The following is a 19,221-nucleotide window of genomic DNA, read 5'->3' on the forward strand; positions in this document are numbered from 1 at the left end:
TACATTTATCTATGATGATTGTTATTTTTCTTTATAACAATAATTTTACAAGTTAAAAAACATTTTTTGTTAAATTGTATTTTTATCACTCGCGACCCCAAATGAGGTCGCGACCCATAGTTTAAGAAGCCCTGGCATATATTAAATACAGTAATGGTTAGTTTACATATTTAATATATGCTATGCTTTACCCCCATCCCCCTGATGTGCAAATATATAGCCCAAATTTGTTTCTAAACTATTACAGATTCGCAATTTCAAATATCCAATCAACAAAACCACAAATGATTGCAATTCTTATATGTGTAAATACAGGATATTTGGGCCAGAATAACTTCATAATGGTGAGTTTGCAGTAGTTTTGCAAGAGAGAAAAGATGTTCCAAAAGTCAAAATGCATCTGTTAACAATAGTTTCATGACCCTAAACAATTGTTCAGGTAATAGGAACATTGACCCTCTTACAGATAATCCAAAACAGCTGGCCAGAGAGTTATGACCAAGTCACTTCAAAGATAGTCAGTTTTTAGCATGCTTGCCATGAGCTTCTGTTGTTGATTCAGTCATCCTAAAAACAATTTAGGATGTCATCCTATACTCACTAGCCAGCAAAGTGACATCTTAAGGAGCCCAAAATGCTTCACACTTAGGAATGAAAAAAAAAGCTCAGAGCCACATCAGTTGTTTACTGGCTTGAGATGACAAAGGATAAAGAGACCCATGTCCAAAACTGCTTTGTTTGTGAAAGTCTACAAAATCAAACAAAAAGAATCATTTGAAATTCACAGCTCACCATGGACAGAGATTTGCTTTGATGTGTTTCTACAGATTAATTAAAAAACTTTCTGATAAAGAAGTTTTTAGAACAAAAGTAAAGGCCATATCAAACTTAAGATCAGTAGATACAAAAATCTATAATAATTCAAACTCAAAGAAACCCAAAATGAATAGAAATTAAATGAAAAATCATAGCAAACAAGCCTATAACAGGTACTGATGTAAATAAATAAATAAATTTTACTTAAATTGAATATGCAAATCATGCTTAAACAAACAAAAAATCACCCATAATAATTTGCCTACTGCTCCCTTCCCCAATGTTAAAAGTATACTTATAGTGTGGATAAATTCAATTTTTCAAGCCAAGAAGGGTAAGGGAGGTCATAAACCTCTGACACGTTTAGTTGTATGCCTCTGAACTGACTCTAGAGTTTCTTGGTCTGATTTATTAATTTGGCTGACAATAGACATACCAAACTCTAGCTTAGGCTAAACCTTCAAAAGCTTGCAAACCACTGAGGGGGAACAACTACTGAAGGTTTTCTTAAGTATACCAAGAGTCAGACTAGTGTTTGCAGCAGCAGACTGAGCATGTAAATTGAACTTTAACACCTTATCAACTAATAGAGCCTGTTTTTGTTCAACATGACTGCTGACAATGGATTGTCTTATTCTGTGTACTGACTCTATTGAGCATTGGTGCCTGAAATGCTTATATTGCCAAATGTTAGAAACTGTTGCCAAATGCCAAACTACCAGTTTGACTTCACAGTAGGTCTTGGTTGCACTGATACTCTGTTTGCACTTGCTGCTATTTTGTCTGATTCTGAGGCAACAGATGACCCATTAGTTATTGATTCTTATGATGTAAGCCAGGCATTTGACTCATTGGTGCATGTGCAGATCCTTTTAGAAGCATATAAACAAGGGCTAAATCTGAGTGTTGTCAGAGTTGTGTATTATATGTACAATAACCTTAGAGCTCAAATTAAAAAACCCTCATGTCTGGCTAAATCCATTGTTGTACCAGTTCATAAAGGGGTCAGTCAAGGCTCAGTTGTGTCTCCAACTTTGTACAACAATAGTGTTCTGCCAGCACAAGCCCAGGTAGCTACATCTTGTGTTTCAAAAGGAATTGATGTTTTGTTGATGCTGTATGCTGACAACCTACTTAATTTGAATAGGTCTGCTGATTGACTATCAAAGAATTTTGATGTTTTGAGTAGGGAATATAATAAATAGGTTTATCATTTAATGTGTCTAAATCAGCTTTACTGTTCTTCAATGTGGAGTATTATGAGAAAGAAATTCCTTTAGGTGATTCAGCTGTTAAGCCATGTGAGAGCATTACCTACCTTGGTTTACCAATCAGTCAAAGCCTCTACTCAACAGGAATGTTGCTTTCATGACATGTAGAGGCAAAAATCTGGATTGCTTACAGATCAATCATTGGTAACAGACATCTATTCTGCTGTAGATTTCTTGCATTGCTGTATAATGCCATTGTCCTTGCACATGTACTGTATATAGCAACTTTTTGGAATTATTTGTTGTCCACCCATTGTACAAAAGTAAGAGTTCTGTTTTTTCAATTTGCTAAGTTCCTTCTGAGACTTCCTCTGTGGACAAAGGACTTGTATATCATGCATAATTACAGAGTGTCCAATCCAACAGTTTGCATTAACTGGGTCATAGAGAATTTCCTGGAAAAGGCTAAGGGAATGATGAACATGTGGCTAGCTATCATGTGTCAGTAGTTTTGTTAGTGTATGTTTACTTATGGTTATGTTCATAGTTTGATTTTCTTTTCTTTTTCCATTCATACTCTGATGTAATTCCAGTGAATTTTTGGGTAATAAAAGTACTTACTTACTTATTATTAGTTAGCATTACTAGGCCAGGCCTGATTAAAAATCTACATGTTCTGATTAATGCTTTGGGCAAAGTTAGACTTAAGATAAATGCTTCTAAATACAAATTTCTTTGTTTTAATATTTCTAACCCTTCTCCTCCTGTACATGTTGGTATAATGCTACTCTAGTCTATTTCAAAAACAAAATGGCTTGGCATTACTTTTTCTGCTACACTTTTAGCTACATGCTTATCTCTGGTTGCTAGTCCTCTATAGCATATTCATATATGTAATTTAAAATATTGCCAAATAGAGGAAGGTATAGTTGTCAAGGTTTATGTAAATTTTGTCATACTTTTTACTCTCTAGAATTTTATTTTTACCTCTGTTGATATGCATGGAGATGGTATGAATAGAGTTAATCACACTTCAGGGCCTAATTAGTTTTTTAACTAACTTTTTGACTTCACACCATAGCCAAAAAAAATACTCATGGTAAGGGGATCAAAATGGAATTCACCCCAGAACCAGTTATTGATTTTGGAAAGAGAATAAAATGGCATCAAGGGATGTAGGCTATTTACTTTTCTCCTGGGCTAGCTAAATTGGGCTGTTTGAGAATGTTTAAATTTACCTGAATATGTGTTGGCTTTACAAATTTTGACTGAGTGGGGTGACAAAGAGGATAGAAAAAACTTGAAAACTTTATTGCATGCTGATCAGTGGTCTGCATTGTGTAGGTAGCTTACTGATCTCCAAATTCAATGCTGGTAGATTTATAGCAAATCATATAACTGGCTTTTGTATAAAGTGGACATACCACTTGATGCCTTTTTTATGCTCCTTATGAATATAATAACCACTTCTGCCTTAAATTCAAATTTAAGCACTTTTTAACCTAACCTTATTATAAATAATTTTAGCACTGAGAATATGTAGTATTATTTTGTTGAAAACAGTGCAGAGAAAACCTAATATTATTTTGTCAGAAAATATGGATAACTCATACTTTAATTGAAAATTGTCATTTTTAAAACCTTAAAAAGTGTTTCAATTTGAATTTCAAGCAGGCTAGAAGTGATTAGGCCTATTATATTTGTAAATAACATAAAAAAAGGCATCAAGTGGTATGTTTGCTTTATTGGTAAGTCAGTTAGGCTATAGGCTATAAACTGTCATAATTTTTTGAAAATTGGTCATTTTTAAGAGCTAAAAAAGTGCTTCAATCTCAACTTGAGGTAGAAGCAATTATTATATTCATAAAGAGCATAAAAAGGCATCAAGGGGTATATTCACTTTATACAAAAGCCAGTTATGTGATCTGCTATAATTTTACCTCAATGCCTTTTGCCAGGAGTGCAATGCATGGTTGGGAGCAAATCATCCAATGGTTCCTTTGTTTTCCTCCCAGGGCTTATTAAGCTCAGTATAGTCTGATGAAGCTAGAAACTCACCTCACTTCCTCTGGAACAGAATCTCTATCAGACATCGTTCTTTACAGTTTCAATATTTGACATCAGTATTTATCTCAAAGGCGGGTCATACCCAAATATCTGAAAATAGCAGTTTCTTTGAAACTGCTATTTCTTCGTAAAATGTATCAGCCGACGCCAAAGCTCGCGCTATCAGTTGCTTCCAATCAACTTTTTCGAGGGCTGAACAGACTAGTCGGAATCAGCCCTAATATTTCTACTTGGAAGCAGCGGCAGTTCCCGGATTGTTTTTGAACTAATGTTTTATTTACACATTACAGAAACTCGTCCGGATTTAGCAATCCGTTTCAAGGTTCCGTTCGTTTTTGTGCTTGAAAAGCTCTCAAACTTTCGGCAATGAATTGACCAGATCGTTATGGAAAGCTAGAGTGTTTTTCAAGCACGAGAACGGACGAAATGTCTAAACGCCTTGCCAAATTCGGGCGGATTTCCGTAATGAGTAAATGAACTATTAGATTACTGTATTGGGAGCACGGCAATAAAATTTGTCTGGTTCTTTCCAAAATGTAGGTGCTTATATAGCTTAAGTGTACTGTGCTTGGATGTTTTTCTAAAGAGCGATCAAACGATAGTTTTATTCAGGCTTTTGACTGACCTTATATCTGGTACTTTGCATCTAACAAAACAAAAATACAAGCGTTTTGAATACAAAAATACTTCAGATACGAAATTAGCTTCGTGGCAGATCTTTTTACTGATAAAATTTTCTTCCTATCATCTTTATTCATAGGGTAGCATAATGGAGAGCAATATTTAAGGATAGGGCAAACCTTGGACTTGTATAGTTTAAACAAATTAATATTAAACTTCAAAACTTTTCATTAAATTTTAGACAATGTCAATAATCCTCTTCCCCAGACAATCCGTGTATGCTTATCAAACTTTAATGGTGGATCAAATACTATGCTAAGATCATGGACAGTCCACAACTCTGGTACCTTGGTGTTTCTAATCAAACAGTGAGAATGCGGATATCCAACTGACTTTATACAGATATAGTGCATGACATCATACTTGAAAGTATTTAAAACCATATGGTTTACCCTGCACCATTCATTTAAACTTCCTGTATTCTTCTGGAGTAGTTTTTTTTTTTTATCTTGTACCAATTCAATCTTTTTATACAACTATACATCATCAGCATAATTTTAACTATAGAATTTTTATAACTGACGGTAGATCATTTATGTATATGGAGAATGAAATGGGGCCAATACAATTACCCTGTGGAGCCCCGCTACTAACTAATATACTTGAGGATTTTGCCTGACCAGCAAGAGTTTCTCTCTTGCCAATCATAAAACTTTCAATCCACTTACATTTACACTCACCGAGATTTTGAAGTTTTGAAGCAGCTTGGAGTGGCACCCCTAATAGTTGCGTACTACATGTTTCTGCCCGTATGAATGTTGTGCCTCTGGCCATAGCTAATTTTCTTCATAGTGCAACCACAGACGATTAATCAAACATTTTCCCTTATTCTGCAAAATATTGAAGTAATAGAAATTATTTTGTAATTTTGAAAAGAATCACGTCTACCAGACTTGTATAGTGGCTTCACAAAAACTTCTTTCCATCTACTTGGAAGGTATCCAGCTTAAAATGGTCGATTGTACAGTATGACAAGCAGCTATGTAAAACAAATGCCAAATTTTTTAATATATTATTTGTAATAATGTCAATCGGGGCTTTTACCTGTATCCAACGTTCTCAGCGCTTTCAAAACCTCGGAAATCTAAAATAAACGGTCACCAGATACTCCATTCGGGTTAGTTAAATCACTACTGAGGCTATATTCCAATCCATTTTTTGTCCCAGAAACTTAAAAACTACTACTAAAAATACAATTGAATTTTTTGGCTTTACAAACGTCCTTTTCAATAAGAATGATAAAAAAAAAGTCGACGATGGTGACTTCTCTTCTGAAAAAACGACAAGCATACCGCCAAATGCTTTGAGATTTTTTCAGAATTCTTAATCAAAATTGACTCAAGCTCCCGCCTATTTTCACGCAACAATTTCGTCGCATGATTTCTAACTCTATTATTAGTTTCTATATTTACATCAGTCCTATCAGCAATGAGCCCCCTTGAAGCTGTGTTTTTTCCTTTTATTGCTTGGAGTACCGGTTTAAAAAGCCTTAATCTGTTTTTAAACCTTGGGCAGAAGTTTATTTTGGAGACAAATTTTTCACGTCCTTGTGATATTGTTTTAAGCAAAATTTTGAAAATCATATCTAGCAATTGATCAGGTTTCTTAAGCTTATCACAAAAACTTAAGTCAATAATAAATTTCTTAAACCCTAGCATATTCAGATTTCGCATAATCATACCGTATCTTCGTGAATTTAACTTCCAAAATAGATAATCTTAAACTAATTTCTAAAACAACCTGATCGCTTTTTCCAAACGGTGGGCAAAAATCAATATTTGATACAGGATCACTCGACTTGGTTAAAACTAGGTGTAGCGTTGAGCGAGTCTAATTAGATCTTAACATTGTTGGCGCAATCACGTGCTGAAAAAAATGACATTCAACAACAGCACATAGAAAACTTTGCTCCCTACTATTTTCATAAGCTTAATTGCAAAATTTTTCAATCTATCTTTAGCAGATTAAAATAAACAACTGCTAAGACCGGACAACTATTTTTATACTACTTACGAAAACACTCAAAACGCAAACTCATCTTCTAACGGAGGACTTCTATAAAACGTAACCAAACAAATTATTTTACTAGGGCCAGTAACATGTACATTAAGACATATAGACTCAATTAAATCAGGAGACTAACAATCCTGCACTGTGCTGTACGATAGTGAAAGAGATATGTACACAAAAATCACTTTCTTTGCTCCCACATTAACTTCAAGGGAATAACCGTTTAAGGGAAAACAGTATACAGATGGATCACTGCAGTTCTTTGGTAAAACTTCCATGACTACTATAAAATGTGAATTTTTCTCAGAGATTTTCGCACTAAATTCATCGAATTTATTGCGCAAACAGTCAGAATTAGTATACAAAACACTTAACTCATCAATTTGAATCTTGTCCTTCCTATGAGGCACGAAAATAAGCCAACTTCATAAGTTTTGGTACATTACTGCGACGACGTGTTTTCCAACCCTTTTCGCCGGCTGACATCTTTTCCTCGAGTTGTATTTTCAATGCATTACAAGTCTTTTTCTCAGTAAGTTTTACACTGGCTCGGTCATTAGATATCCCGAACTGAGGATGTCGAGCTTGAAGTTATTTCATATTCGATAGGACTGGGGTTTCGTTCTACTGGGGATCTAAAAATGATCTTAATTGAACTAACTTTATTGTCTTGCGGTTTTCCAAGCCTCATAGGAAAACTCTACTTAAAGGAGCAATCTCGAAATTTTTCGTCGTTTAGAACGGTCAAATCGGTGATATTCGTTTCTCTTCTTGTCTACAAAGCATGCTTTCTGCAATACCAAAATATATCAGATTTTTCTGTTTATGAACTATATCTGACAAGGACTAAAAGCTTTTACTAGATTTTGCAGTTCTTGCCTCAAGCTTTTTTATAAGGTCAGCAGAAGTATTTTCACTGAGATTTTGTAATTCTTGTTCAACTGTTTCTATCACTTCTTGCTTGACATCATTCATAGAGTTTTTTTATTTATTTCGCCTTTAAGGTTCGAAATTCTTTGAATGATAGAATCCAGTTCCTTGTTTAATTCGAACTTGAATTCTTCCTTGAATTGAGCGAAAAGGCTGCTCAGCACATTGCGTAAAATTTCTATTATCTTCCTTGCATTAAAAAACTTCGTCGTTCGGACTTTTCTGTTTACAAATCGGACACCTCCAAACTAAATCCAATCGCCGACTCATCTTTATGAAAAGCTGATGTTCTGGCTGGCTCATTTCTTCACAGGCAATACAAAGCCATCACACAGATGTGCTGCTGAATCATTCATTAACTTTATATATCACCACCCTATATTGACAATATATGGGCTTACTGAAAAGCTCGAGGAATGGCATCATGCAATTAGAAAGAAAAAACGGACTGGATAGAATGATTAAATGCGGAAAAACACGAGTGAAATGAGCAAGAAAATCACTGATTATGATAATCAAAACTTTAGATGGCACACACCTGCTGCTATTAATTACATTGGACCAAAATTTCTCATACTATGGGCCATCCAAAGCATTCAGGCGTGCTTGACGCAAAGATGATCTAAACTGACGTTTCAAATTTTGCTTAATTTTAACTACTTCGCCAGACTTGGGCCGATCACAAGCAATACAAAGGCGAAGCCAAGACTTTGCGCACTGTTCAACCTTTTTCACTTCTTGGCACACATTCCACAACAGTTTTCTGGAGCCAAATTTCACACGTTCAACAAGAACTTCAAAGAATGCTTCAAAGAATGCTTGAACTGTTAATAGTAACTATTTAAGTCCATCTTGGCTGTCGATGACCTTACAGGGGTTTGTAAAAGATAGAAAGGCACTTTCAGGTTTGACAACAACGAGAAAAAAACATACAATTAAACTTCAGAATTTTCTCGCTTCCAATTTGGTTTATCAAACCATTTATTGTAATTAGAAGAACGGTCGTAAGCCCCTAGAGCAGGAAATTCAGTTTCACAACTTAAAGGTAAGTGATTACCCTCAATTTTGCTGTTTTTCTAAATGTAAATTCTGGCAGTAACAGTGAAACTACCACATATAGTCAAATATTCTAAACTTCCAATGCTGCAACGAAGACACATGAATCTGGAAAAGTAGCTCGTGTGCTTTACACAAATTCTGATAATCTTGCTCTAAAACTTATTTAGCTGAAAGCTATTCGCTTTGGTCTTAATGTTGATATAATTTGTGATTGCAAAATATCCCCAAAAACACGGTACACAAGTAAGAAGAATATGACATTAAAGCTCCCGGATTTAACTTATGTAGTAATTTTGGTGGCCATGAATCTCGTAAAGGAGTTTCAATATACTGTGGAACTAAACTTGATCCTGAACCTGATTCGATCTTTACTTGAAAACACTGGATCCTGAAAATTTTTCTTTCTTATCATTCTGCTTTTGAGAGCAGTGACCATATCTGATTTGCCATTGAGATACAGATAAATAACAAGGGGGAATATGATGAAGAAATCTTTCATAGATTATGAATAGACAAGATAAAACTCATCCAAGATTAAATTGGAGAGTACGATTCTAAATAGGAATATTTAGAAAAGCTAGGAAACGTTTAAGGTAACTGTTTTAGCTTCTGAAAAGAAAAAACCGTGAATATTGGCAGTAAAATCCCTTTAATGCCTAAAAAGCTGCTATACCTGCCAAAAGATGTAAAAAGAGGACCGAAAAGTAAAAGAATAGAGCATGAGCCAAGAATGTGAAATGTAAAGTGGTAGCCACCATGAAAGATTTCAGAAACCTAGAGACATACTAATAACTTTGACTTTGAAGGTTGTGAGGCACCATGAAGAGGCAACTGCGATTGACTCTAAACTATACCCAGCGATATTCTGTCACCATTATTTTAATTTGTTGGGCAGAAAAGTAACCATTTCTCAATATAAAGAAAAAATTTTGCTCATCAAATTTCGTTTAATTAAGGTTTCTTTCATTTCTTAATAAAGTTTACAAAGTGAAGAGCGAACTTATGCGAGCCTTGTGTTTGCTTTAGTTTATTGCAGACGATTGTGAGTGAAAACTATCTCTTTCAAAGAAAGCTATATTTACTATATATAAGTGATAAAAAATAAGCTCTGTTAACCACCGGGGACGCTTTTAAATAAATTCGTCCTTCACTAGGTTCCAGCTGCCACTTCAACCATGAACAGGGCTTATTATTCACAGCGTACAGGCTGCGCTGATTCTTAATGTCGTAATATCTTTTTCAAAGATGTCGGCAGCAGCAAGTTCCAGCACTGTTTACCAGCCCAGTTGAAGAAGTTGATCGAGAAGTAGGCTATTGAAATCCGGAAAGAACGTTTTATAAGTTTAGTAAGTTAGCTGGGAAAAAATTATATTCTATAGTACTCTCCATTCAATCTTAAATGTAATAACCTCTGCTGTTGTGACTGTATAAAAGCCCTCTGCCTAATTTGACCAGACAGGGTAATATCTCCAGCAGCCTATTTTGACAGTGCTCTTTCTAGGCCTATTCTTGAATAAATTTGCTAGTCTATCTTGATTAAAACATAATGTTCCCTGAACAATTGTTTAGGGTCATGAAACTATTGTTAACAGATGCATTTTGACTTTTGGAACATCTTTTCTCTCTTGCAAAACTACAGCAAACTCACCATTGTGGAGTTATTCCTGCCCAAATATTCTTGTATTTATACATATAGAATTGCAATCATTTCTGTTTTCGTTGATCAGATATTTGAAATTGTGAATCAGTAATAGTTTAGAAACAAATTTGGGCTTTATATTTGCACATTAGGGGAGTGGGGGTAAAGCATAGCATATAGGCCTATTAAATACATAAACTAACCATTGCTGTATTTAATATATGCTATGCTTTACCCCTTCCCCTAATGTGCTAATATATAATAACTCCATAACAGTGAGTTTGCAGTAGTTTTGCAGGAGAGAAAAGATGTTCCAAAAGTCAAAATGCAACTATTAACAATAGTTTCATGACCATAAACAATTGTTCAGGTAATAGGAACATTGACCAACATAATTTGGTAGAATTCAAGTTTAGTGGCTTCTTGGTATCTTGGAAAGGGGTTAGGTCAGGAAAATGAAACTTTTGGGGATGGGTCTACAGACTAAAGTATATCCTGGGAAGATGTTTTAAAGTGCCCATCTCCACTCCTTTTCCCTCTAGAGGGCCGTGAAATTTGCCTACATGACAAGTCTATTATCTGTTGAAATTTTGACAAAACAACATTTTACCTTAATTTTCAGTCACATTACCAGTTGCCTTTTCTCTGCCTTTAGTTCTGAACATGCATTTCCTGTTTTTTGGGTATAATTCTGAGCCACATCAATGTCTTTTTTTTCAAAATTTAGGAAATGTTGTTGCTTATCTTTAAAACCTTATAAATTGGGATTGAACTAAGTTGTGAAGCTGAAAACAATTTTGTTATACTTCATTCAAGCAGAAGATCTATTTTGGAAGGTTTCACTTTTATAACACACATATTTTTAAAGGTTACCAAAGGTCAGGATCCTCTAGAGGGAGAGAGAAGAGATAGGTACTTCAAAATACCTTCCCAGGACATACTTTAGCCTATAGACCCATCCCTGAAAGTTTCATTCTCCTAACATAACCCCCTTCCAAGATAGCAAGAAGTCATTAAACTAGAATTTCACCCATAATTTTATAAACATGGCAGGAGGCTCCTAATCTTTGATATGATGTATTGAGGCTTTGACAGTTGGGATTAGATGATAGTTAGGATTAGCCTAATGTGTTTGTTTTTGGCATACAACAGTCTTAGAAAATGCTTGTTTATCAACATTTAAATTCAGATGAAGAAATGGGTAAAATTCTAGTTAATTGACTTCTTGCTATCTTGGAAAGGCTTTAGGTTAGGAAAATGAAACTTTCAGGGATGGGTCTACAGGCTAAAGTATGTCCCAGGAAGGTATTTTAAAGTACCCTCCTCTGCTCCTTCTCTCTCTAGAGGGCCCTGAAATTTGCTTACATGACAGGTCTATTACCTATTGAAATTTTGACAAAACAACATTTTACCTTAATTTTCAGTTACTATTTTCTTTTTCTCTGCCTTTAGTTCTAAAATGTAATTCTTGTTATTTGAGTAGAATTTTGAGCCATATCATTTTTTTTTCAAACTTTAGGAAATGTATTTGTATATCTTTAAAACCTTATAAAATGGAATTGATCAAAGTTATGAAGCTGAAAACAATTTTGTTGTACTTTAATTAAGCAGAAGATCTATTTTGGAAGATTTCATTTTTATAACACACATATTTTTAAAGGTCATTGAAGGTCAGGGCCCTCTAGAGGGAGAAGGAGTGGAGGTAGTTGCTTCAAAATACCTTTCTGGGACATACTTTAGTCTCTAGATCCATCCCTGAAAGTTTCTTGTTCCTAATCTAAACCCTTTCTGAGATAGCAAGAAGTCAATTAACTAGAATTTTACTGAAGAACAGTTTTTGAAAAACATTTCTGAATGGTTTTTGATTCACAAGGAACTCCTCATTTCTCTTCTCCCACAACTGTATTAAGTAGCATACCCCAGGGCACTATTCTTGGACCAACACTTTTCAACTTCTATGTCAATGATCTACCTACTCTTCTTTCAGATCTTGACAGTCTAGGAAAATGGGCTAACAATGGCTCCTTTCTTTCATTGTTGACTAATGCCATGTCATCCATTTGGCAAACACAACAAGCATCATAAGTATTTCCTTCAAGACAACTTCCTTTTTGCTGTTTCTGATGAGAGAGTTCTTGGGGTTATTGTTGATCACCAATTAAAGTTTAGCAGCCATGCTAAGTCTGTTTTATCTTCTGCAAATAAATCCCTTGGTGTCATAAAAAGAACCATCTCTAGCTGACACCCAAGGGTTTTTATGAAGTTATATAAGGTGCTTGTACAACCATATTTGGAGGTTGGAATATCATTGGCAGCCCCCTTTTTCAAAAAAGATAAGAAGTTGCTTGAGGATGTCCAGTGTCATGTCACTAAGATGTTTAGCAGCATGAATAAATTTCCATACAAAGAAAGACTATGTCATTTTGAGCTGCCAACACTGACATACAGAAGGAAAAGGGGTGGTACGATTTTAACCAAGAAAATCCTTGCTAAAAATACCCTTCCATGTCTCTTTGCACATCCCTTCCATTCTGGTACTTGAGGACATTCAATGAAGCTCCCCGTGCAGCATTCCACAAGTAGACATAGAAGTCATTTCTTCAGACAAAGAGTCATCAGTCTGTGGAATCAACTGTCTGAGGAAACAGTTTCTGAAGCTTCAACTGACACATTCAAGTCCCACCTTGATAAGGAATGGCTTTGTCAGGAGTTCCTTTACAATTAAGAAGCTGCAGAGTCCTCCACAAACGTCTAGATCAAACAGCCACAATCTACACCAAACAAATTTTTTTTCATCACTGGAGCATCACAAGGATAGACAATCCTTATATTGCTCCAAGCTGTGATTTAAGGTAAGGTAATGAGAGTTACCCATGCATCTTAGCCCATTTAACACAGTGTTTTAGTAGGCCTAGCATTTACAGTTAGACAAATATAGAGCAGTCCACATTTCTGAACAGCTCATAGGCCTATTATGTATTTCCCATGTTTATTGATTCTCAATTTTGTCACTGTTGATTCAATCTACAGGTAAACCAGTTTTAACAAGAGGCACACTAACAAAATATATAAGCTGTATCTAAAATAAGAGAAAAACGTATAATCTTTGAGGGTCTTTAATGGGCTTGAAATTGAATTTTTCACATTTCTGCTATATAAAAAACACTTGAAAGCATGGTCAACTTTGCAGTCATTCAACATCTGACTCAAAATATAGGCCTACTGTTGTCCCCATACCAGCATGGTTTCTGTTCTGCTAGATCAGTTTGAAACCAAACTTATTGATGCATATGAATATGTCACCAAACTTATAGAAAAAGATTTCTCAGTTGACATGATTTTGCTGGACTTTGCTAAAGCATTTGATGAGGTCTGCCACAAATGACTACATATTAAGCTTGAAGCTATTGGTATTAATACAGAAACTATTGACTGAATGATGCTTTTCCTTAGTAATAGAAAACAAGCAGTTAAAGTGTTTGGAGACAATGGGCAACAATTTCTCTCTGATTTTGTGGAAGTGAGAAGAAGATTACCTCAAGGGACAGTCCTGGGCCCAACTTTATTTAATATTTTCATTAATGATGCACTTTTTAACATCAAAAATAAAATACGCCTCTATGCAAATGATTCAAAGGTAATTGATTCAGGAAAAATAGAAACTGTTCAAGCAGACTTGGGCTCATTTACTTGCTGGACAGGGAATTGGATGCTGAAATTAAATGTCCAGAGGTGCAAGGTTATCCACTTTGATAGTAAAAATTCAAGACATCAGTGCTCAGTTGAGTCAGTAGACTAAACAAGGTAATCTATTGTCAATAATCATGCCAAATATGATCTGGGTCTATTAGTTGGTGAACAGCTAAAGTTTAGTTTGCATGCCCAGACTATGGCAGCAAATGCCAGTCAGACTTTTGGTATATTTAAGACAACTTACAGTAGTTGCTCACCATCAGTTGTTTCAAAGCTCTATAAAGGTTTAGCTTGACCTAACCTAGAGTTTGGCATGTACATCATCAACACAATTAATAAATCTGACCACAAAACTCTAGAAGCAGTTCAGAGGCATACAACTAAAAGCATCTGAGGTTTCTATAACATTCCCTTCTCCTTCCAGCTTGAAAAACCAAATCTACACTCACTGGCTTATTGCCAAAAGAGAGGAAATATGATTACAATGTTCAAGCTGCTCAACCCTAAAAAACTCATCCCAATTGTCTTTCAATAAGATGTCTCATCAAGCACAAGAGGACATAATCAAAAAATTTTCAAGAAGAGTGCCAAATCAAGAAAATTCTTTTCTAATTAGGTTGTGAATCTATTGTACTTGATAGACCAAGAAACAGTCTTTTCTGCCAGTCAGGTAACCAGTTGACAAGGAATGGTGCAACAAGCCCTGGTGATTATTTTGGGGTTCAGTCAGTTGAGGTGGGGCTCACCTGTTCAGTCAGCACACAATCTTCACTGATCAGTGAATACAGGATCATCCTATTGCTGGCAAGTGTGATTAAACGTAATTTAAGGTAATGTTCAGAAAGAGCATTAAAAAGGTATTGAGTGGTATTTTCAACACTTTATTTGTTGGTCAGAAATATAGACTGTTCCATATTTACCTACAGTTAGGCCTACTCAAAAGAAAACACCATGAAATTCTAAAAACAACTCCAGCAAATCCCAAGACATCTAAGCCTGTATGACTGCCAACAGGGCTTCACTTACCACCACCCCCATAATGTGCTAATATATAGCCCAAATTATGGGTTTGGTTAATATATAATTGGGCTATATATTAGCCTAACAATTTGGACTAACATATAGTCTAGCCTAAATTATGATATCCTTGCATTCTTCCATTTCTTGATTATGTCACTCTTTTGTGCAAATAGATTTAATGACAAAGAAATAACAACAAGAGACAGACAAATACTTGCTTAATATATAGTTTGGACTGTACATCTGCACATTAGGGGGGGGGAGACAGTAAAGTAGAGTGAAGTACTTTTAGGAATGATACAAGTAAGTATTTTAAGAAAAAGAAGAGATGTAATCCTGAAATAGTCAGCCAGAATGTCAAAGGCATAGTGACAAAACTTTGTCATTTTCAAAGTACATGACTCCAAAAGTATTCATGTTTGGTGTTCAGCCCTCCAAAAAAAGATGTATTCTATAAACACTGCTTCCTACTTGCTAAATCTAAGACCAATAAAGGCTCACATCTGATGCTTGAATGCTTAGTTTCAAAGCCATATCAATGAAAAGAAATTATTACATATATGAGAGGGCTGCCTCCTCCTCTATACATTGTTCTTTGCACTACAATTTTTTTTGAACATTTAAAAAAGCTAATTGTTGTAATTGAATGGCCCTTGTGTTTCAGAAATCGTTCTTAAAGGATTGGGACAGAAAGTCAAACTTTAGTGCAAAGAGGTAAGTATAGAGGAGGGGGCAGTCTCACTCATATATGTAATAATTTTGGCTCATTTTCAGTTTTAATATTGCTGCTTCCTTTCAGTTTAAAAAACTGTTTTTTTTATTTCATTTCTGATTGCTTGTAAATAATGGAAAATTCCTTCTCCCCATGGGAAATCCTTCCATGAAAAGTTATTCTGCATAAAATGTCCCCTCCCCTGCCAGGAAAATTTCATTTGAAAAAGATTGCTTTTAAAATGATGCCAGAAATCCCCTCCCCCATGGGAAAGTTTTCCCACAAATACCTCACCCCTTAGTAGAAAGTTGCTCCTGCAGAAAATTCCCTCTCGAAATTTATCCCACAGAAAACTCCCCCATGACCAGTTTCTGCTGTGCAAAATCACACCCCCCCCCCCAACAGAAAATTATTCTAGGCAACTATAACCTGTAAAAATTTCCCTTAATATCTCCACATGTAAAATTGAGTCAGCATAGAGAAAGTAAGATTAATAAAAATAAATTTGTATAGGAATTCCCCCAATGCAAAATTTACTCTGGAAAGTTCACCCCCTGGAAACTTTCCTCATGGAAAATTATCCCTGTGAAAAATCCCCCTGCTGAAAATTCACACCACCCCCCATGCTGTAGGAATATATGCATACTTCACAATAGCAAATACTATATTTAAATAATATGCACAATTTATAACTTAACGATCTTTCCTCAGGGGTTGTGAGGGGCCATTTTATCTCCAAAGGTATAGTTAATGGACCTTTTGATTATGCTGAACAAAATGGCAATCTCAAAGTTTTGATTTGACAACTCTGAGGAAAAAAGGAAGATCTGAGGGGCCTACTTGCCCTCCAATCTTTTTGGTCACTTAAAAGGGTGCTAGAACTTTTAAAATTCAATCAAGTGAGCTCATTGCCAATATTCTAGGACTATTTGTTTGATCAAATCAACAAAAAAATTAAATAAAAATGCATTCATGATACAAAAAACTCCTATTTTTTGAAGTGTGTGTTTTTTTTTTTTTATTATTTTATATTGACTGATGAGATGAGTGATTTAATTTCAAAGGAAAAGCTTCTTCTTGTTGTCCGTTTTTATGGTGACATCAAAGAGAAGAAAGATTTTTTTTTGTGTTTGGACACTGTGAATGATTTGACGGGCGTAGGTCTTGCAAAGTAAATTATTAGACTCTTATTAGAGCTTTGATTGGACATGAACAAGTTAGTTGGAATTGGCTTTGATGGAGGTAGTAGTATGTCCAGTTTTTATACCTACACTCAAGCAGAGATGCAAAAGCAGCATCCATTTGCCATTAACATGCATTGTTTAAACCTTGCCCTGGTGAAGGTCTCCATTCTGGACTTAATTTCAATGCTATATGGATGATTATATGAAGTTTTTTTCTTCTTTCCCCCAAACGAACTGAGTCATTAGCTTCTGCTCTGCTGCATACAAAAAGAAAACAAAAGCTCCTTTGCTTTTGTGACACATGGTTGGTTGAAAGCATGGTAGTATTGTCAAATTCCTGGATCTTTTACCTGTTGCTGTTGGAATCCAGGAGAGCTTTGTTGATAACCGGTCTGATTCAGGTCTAACAGCGAAAATCAACTCCTTAGTAGCAACTCTTATCAAGGTTAGCTTCATTTTGTTGGAAAAGTCAGCTCGATTCTGCTTTCAACTTCTGTTTCTCTGCAGATGGAAAATTTAGATTTACTAACCTACTGTGAACGTTTTTATTAGTGTAAGTCTGTATTAAAAGAGCTAGTGTAAGCTAGTGGATTTTACTTCTTTAATGGAAAAGCAGTCCAGATAGCTGAAAGTGTTTGCGATGCCCGCCTTAATACCAAGGCGCCATTCAGACACTTCTATTTATTACAAAGACTTTGTCTTTTCCTCATACTTAGAGCAGCTATCTGAAGAGCTCAATACGAGATCTTTTGACCACTGTGTATTTCAAATCCAACCTCTGTTTCTTTGTTGTATTGTTGATGCTGTATTAGCTAAGGTTGTGATGAAGCTGCAAATGTATCAACAGTTATGTTTCTCTGAGACTAGGCTCCTTACTGAGCTAATTGTCTGGTGAGCCAAATGGATGTCTATGGGCAAGTCTCATCATCCATCTAAAATTTTTGAAATTCTTGCTTTCACTCTTGATTGTATTCACTCTTTTACCATGACATCTGCAGAGCATTCATTTAGCACACTAAATCAGCTTAAACATACTTCCAAAATCAAATAGGAGGAGGCAGGTTGAACAGTCTGGCACACATGTCTATCAATTGCAATGTCCATGTTGATATTGATGATTTTTTAAGCCACCTCAGGAGGAAATCAAAACAGACTAAAGATTCAAGAAGTATCTACAGTGCTTATGTTGTTCTGTATCTGATTCAAGGATTATGAACTTTAGACCTCTTCAATTCGGTTTATTGAACTCATTATTTTATCAGTTTTTAGTAGAATGCTAATAAATAAGCTAAAAAAAGGGACTATAACAGTAATATAGTTGGTTGCTGGTAAGTTTCTGGATTTCCTGTTGCTTTTATCTGGTCCTCCTCCCGGAATGGAAATCCTAGATATGTCACTGCCTGTAGTGTCCCAGTGGTACACACTTGGAACACCGAACTTAATAGTCTGTTGCAAATCAAACAGTTTGTGGTAACAACTGTAAGTAAGGAGTGAGCCAGCTCAATACTGACCAAAACTCTAAAAACCGAAATTTTGATGCCAATAGATATATCAAAAGAATCGGCTTACTATGCTGGTGTCAAATATATAAGTTTCATTAAGTTTGTGTCTTACCCATTAAAGGCTACAAGCCTGAGCAAGTTTGCCTGATTTTCGAAAAAAGGGGAAAACATCCCCTAAAAGTAATAGAATCATTGAAAATCATACCATCAGATTCAGCGTATTGGAAAGCCATACTGTAGAGGTTTCAAGCTCCTTTCAGCAAAAATGTGGAATTTTGTATTTTTTGTCAGAATAAAATTTCCCCATTGTTTACGCGTAGTATTTGTTATTGGGAAGTATGTAGGCTATACATTGGGGGAATTTATGCACTAGAGGAATTTGCCTGAATTCCTAAACAAAATTTCTTTTTATATGTCTTGCTAGGGTAATGGGGTTAAGTGTAATTGTCAGGGGTAAATTTTCACCAGGATTGAAATGTCTAGAGAATATATCCATGGGGAGGGGGTTTCTCTATGGAGTTGGGTCCAGATTTCCTGGCATTATTTAAAAAAAATGATCAAAAATTAAATAAAAAAACAGCTTTTTTCAACTGAAAGTAAGGAGCAACATTAAAAATTAAAGCAAACAGAATATGTTATGTATATGAAGGGGATTGCCCCCTCCAACACCTTACTCTTTGCGCTAAAGTTTGAATTT

At 35.3% G+C, this 19,221-nt stretch overlaps 2 protein-coding genes across 3 annotated transcripts in view; one reads left to right on the plus strand and one right to left on the minus strand.

The window, feature by feature from the left end:
* LOC136028645 (cyclin-dependent kinase 11B-like) overlaps positions 1–4,237 on the minus strand; it is a 64,046-nt gene extending 59,809 nt beyond the window's left edge. Inside the window, 1 exon segment of the mRNA XM_065706473.1 lies at positions 4,086–4,237. Coding sequence (XP_065562545.1) covers positions 4,086–4,120 — 35 coding nt within the window. The 5' untranslated portion in view covers positions 4,121–4,237.
* LOC136028679 (ATP-binding cassette sub-family F member 2-like) overlaps positions 1–19,221 on the plus strand; it is a 335,229-nt gene that overhangs the window by 283,910 nt on the left and 32,098 nt on the right. The window contains exon 1 of one of the 2 annotated variants that reach the window (XM_065706509.1): positions 9,982–10,120. The exons of the other annotated variant lie outside the window; for it this stretch is intronic. The gene's annotated coding sequence lies outside the window, so the exon portion shown is untranslated. Of the gene's footprint in view, positions 1–9,981; positions 10,121–19,221 lie in introns of those variants that run through there. 2 annotated transcript variants of the gene reach the window in all.

Source organism: Artemia franciscana, chromosome 1 (assembly GCF_032884065.1).
Source record: "Artemia franciscana chromosome 1, ASM3288406v1, whole genome shotgun sequence".
Classification (NCBI taxonomy): Eukaryota; Metazoa; Arthropoda; class Branchiopoda; order Anostraca; family Artemiidae; genus Artemia; species Artemia franciscana.